The 4,251-nt window shown below is 52.3% G+C and overlaps 1 protein-coding gene across 1 annotated transcript; it reads right to left on the bottom strand.

The window, feature by feature from the left end:
• Nucleotides 1–1,044: 1,044 nt before the first annotated feature.
• Nucleotides 1,045–2,262, bottom strand: LOC124646830 (protein SENSITIVITY TO RED LIGHT REDUCED 1-like). Its single transcript, XM_047186879.1, has one exon. The coding sequence runs from the start codon at nt 2,260–2,262 to the stop codon at nt 1,399–1,401; it is 864 nt and encodes a 287-aa protein (XP_047042835.1). The 3' UTR covers nt 1,045–1,398.
• Nucleotides 2,263–4,251: the final 1,989 nt, after the last annotated feature.

The following is a 4,251-nucleotide window of genomic DNA, read 5'->3' as shown; positions in this document are numbered from 1 at the left end:
CGCCGCCAGAGACATCATTGTTACCGTCTGCGGAGACACCGATGGCTCCACGTTGTGCGAGTTGCTGCCTGTGAAGTCGGCAATCGGGGGAGGCCCCTTTTTTCCTCCCTTATACCACGCGTCCAGACCAGCAACCAAGGTAGGGATGATGGAGCTAAGTGTCGTGCCCACTTGGTCCTCCACTTGCTGTCGTTGCGTCCTCTATTGGGTATCCACAATATGTTGCACTTGTTGTCGCACTTGCTCATCGACCAGTGTCAAACGTAGTTGTTGTGAAAGCGGTTGGGAAACCCTAAGAGGAAGGTGTGATGAGCACTGATACGTCTCAAACGTATTTATAATTTTTTATGCTCCATGTTATTTTACACCAATTCATATATATTTTGTTTACAATTCGTAGCACTTTTACATGATTTCCGGTACTAACCTATTAACAAAGATACCACAGTGTTAGTTTCCTGTTTTCTGTTGTTTTTGTATTTCAGAAAAGTTATACATCAAATATTCTCGGAATTGGACGAAACAAAGCCAAAGTCATTATTTTACCGAATCGAAGACGAAGTCCAGAGGGGGTCGAAGAGGCGCCACAGGGCGGTCAGACCACCCCATGGCGCGGGTTGGGTGTGGCCCACTCCTAGGGTGGTGTGGGCCCCCAGGCACCCCACCGACCTTAATTCTCCACCTATTTATACATCTTCTCAGAGAAACCCTGGATACCTGAGATTCCATCGACGAAAAGTTCCGTCGCGGCCGCCATCGCAGAATCCATCTTGGGGGTAAATGATCTCACAGTAATAAAGGGGCATACAAATTATAGCAAAGTACCTATTCTCACAGCAGAAAACTAAACAAAACAACCTCATTAGACACCAGAGCATCTCACAATGACACATGCAACACTATGTACTGAGAGTTCATTTTCTTAACTCATTGGGTCGCAGCCAAAAATCAGGGGATCACTTAGTTTCTGAATTCCTAAGAATGGCACAAGGCGCATATCATCCATTCTTGCTCATTGCAAATCAAGGTGAAGCAAACACAAAATTCTGTTAAGATGCCAACTCTCAATCTTTGAATGCACCTCCAGTCAAGTACTCCAATCTCATAGACTTACTACAGTGATACATTTTGTTAAGATGTCCAACTCTGAATATTTGAACGCATCTCCAATCGAGTAATACAATTCACTGAATTACAGTGCTAAATCTTTGAATGCATCTCCAACTAGGTTATACAATTCATGAATTACAGTGATACATTTTTGTCCAACTCTGAATCTTTGAATGCATCTCCAATCGAGTAATACAGCTCACTGAATTACAGGGTTAAACTTTGCTAAGATGTTCAGCTCTGAATCTTTGAATGCTTGTGCAATCAGGTACAATACAATTCACAGAATCACAGTGACAATTTCTCGAAAGACAAAGCTTCGGGACTTATCTCCTTCCTCTGGTCGACATGGTCGTCCACCTCGAAGAAATGCCAGCTCGTCTCGTTGAACGCACGGGCGAAGCCGTCGTCCTCATCCACGTCCCCGGCCTCGTCGACGCGCTCCTCCCACGAGAAGCGCTCCGCCTGGAGCACGAGCTTGGCCTTGGCGGCGGGGCCCGAGCGGTTCTCCTCCGCCTGGAGGGCGTAGCGCCGGAAGCTGTTGCCGAGCACGCAGACGCGGCGGAGCTGGGCCCAGTTGGCGTCGAGGAGCGCGTCGTAGAGCGAGGCCTCGCAGTGCGGCATGTAGAAGAGCGTGGGCTCCGCCACGCGGCAGCGGCCGCCGTCGTCGAGGCTCGGGACGGCGAAGCCGAGGGCGGCGGCGGCGGCGCACTCGACGGCGGAGAGGACGGGGTCGAAGAGGTCGGCCGTGGCGGACCCCGGGAGGAGGTCGCGGCGGAGGAGGGCGGCGAGCGCGAGCTGGAGGCGCGCGGCGGGGGAGGACTCGAAGCTGCCGACGCCGAGGAGGGAGAGGCGGGCGGGGGCTAGGGAGGTGAGCCGGCGGCGGAGAGGGCAGTTCGGGAGGAGGAAGCGGCGGTAGAGGCGTGAGGCCTCGACCCGGGAGATGGCGGCGCGGACGCGGGCGAGGAGGCGGGCGACGCGGGCCGGGTCGAGGGACGGGTCGGAGGGCGACCAGGGGACCGGCGTCAACGGGAGCGGCGGGGGAGATTCGGGGTGGGAGGCGGTCGCCGTGGCGTCTCCATGGCGGCGGCGTCCGCGCCGGCGCACGACCGTCCAGTCGGCGGGCGACGCGACGGCGGCGGCCGCTGCCATGGGCTGGATGCCTGGATCTAGCGCGAAGGGACTAGTCGCAGTTTCGCGTGGTGGGAAGTGATGATGGAAACCCTGGGTTCGCGTGATCAATCTGGACCGTCCAATGTTTCTCGAAGGGTTGGAAATACGTGACGAGACAAAAGTGAAACCCTCTCAGGGCTTGTTTGGTAGTACTAGAGTTTTAGCGGGGATAATCCGCACTAAACTTTAAATCCCCACTTATCCCCAATACATGTTTGGTGGAGCGAGTTTAATCCCCACTTTTCCCCAAATTTTAGTGTAATTTTTTCAATCCCCAATACTCTACCCCTACCTAGTGGATTGGGGATGGGGTTTTGTGGGGATTGGGTGACAACAGGATTCACCCAATACTCTAGAGTATTATCTCCACTAAAACACTAGTACCAAACAAGGCCTCAAAGAGTCAAGATCGACCTAGACCGTAGAGGAAGAGCTTCTCGCCATTTCTTTCTACGACTAGGGGCGCGTTTGCTTGCTTCGGTCGATTTCCTGCATCCGTGCGCGAGCTAGATGGGAGCCCTCGCGGACGGGTTATGGGCCATAAAAGTCGGGTTGTTTGGTAGTTTGTGAATCCTTTTGCTCGCCGGAGAAGGAACCTAAGTCCTATCGTTTCGTTGTCTTTCCCTTCTCGTGCAGCCTACAGTCTGTTTGGTTACAGATAGCTCAGTGTTGTGATAACTCTTTCACTTAGAGTGGTGAGGTTACCCAGTACTGAATAACACCACACATCAAATTCAGTTCATCACAAAAGGTGCTGCTAATACGCAACAACTACTTAGTGGGTGATGCATCATGAACGAAGCAACTACTTCGTGATGCATCACAGGTTCATCACGAGGGGTTGGTATATACCACCTCGAACAATTTCATCATTACAGACCGGGGATCAGGTTGTAGCAAGTCCTAACTAATGGAGGGATACAAGATCACCTCCCAAAATCAGCGGATCATGACGAAGGAAGCAGAAAACTGGTTGCAGAGCCCGGTCCTAAGCCAGTTCCTCCTCTCCGGTGGCTGCAGCTTACGGTAGACGGCATACTCTGCTTCATTGTTTGCAATGAAGTCGATAGCCCTGACCATCAAGTTAGGCTGGAACAGCTGCACCTTGCACAAAAACCGGGGAGTGAAGATCGTCTTCATCTGAGCGTAGTTTGTGATCAGGGTGCCGATGCATTGACAGTGCTTCGGGTAGCGCTGCAATCCACAAGGAATAACTGTTAGGGCGGCTCTCTCACTGATCTATGCAGGAATTCAATGAGGCTTCGTACCTGGATGTACTCATCCGCCGCCCCTTCATCACCGTCGTAGAAGCAGCAACCATCTTCGCTTCAGTCCAGAATGCGATCGGATTTCATCTTCATAATGACGCTCCACTTCGTCCTCCAGTTTCTGATGTGGTTGTACAGCTGAAGAGTGGTCACATGTACGCCTGCGAATGCAAGAACATCCGTGGCTACCTTCTTCATCTGCTGCTCCTTGAATCTCATGTTGAAGCAGACGCCGCTACGGACAAGCTGAACCAACCGGTTCAGCACAAACTCGGATAGCTCGGGTTTCCAAACCATGGGTGGTTTGCTTGCAATCAGACAGTCGGTGTGAGCTTTCACAGTAGGCGCAGACAGATCAGGCGAGCCCAAAGGTATGATGGCCTACATGAGAAACACTAGGAGTTCAAAGAACAGTACGACATGGACATCCTTAAGCACTAGCAGATCAATGAACTACCACTAGCAGATCAATGAACAACGAGATAAGTAAGAGTGGCTTACAGTCAAAGGAGCCACACGCATCACCGAGGTCGGGTAAGCAGGGGACCTGGCGAAGATGCAGGCAGCACCACCGTCCCAGTGGATGAGTCAACGGTGAGAACGGTCCCCGTTGTAGAGTCAGATGGAACCTGGAAAACCTCCACAACCTCAACCAGCGACGAAGGAATGTCCTGCAATGGATAGGCCCTCCTTGTGTACC

This window comes from Lolium rigidum, chromosome 4 (genome assembly GCF_022539505.1).
Source record: "Lolium rigidum isolate FL_2022 chromosome 4, APGP_CSIRO_Lrig_0.1, whole genome shotgun sequence".
NCBI classification, from domain to species: Eukaryota; Viridiplantae; Streptophyta; class Magnoliopsida; order Poales; family Poaceae; genus Lolium; species Lolium rigidum.
The sequence above is the reverse complement of the archived record's forward strand: the minus strand, read 5'-3'. Positions and strand labels throughout refer to the sequence as shown.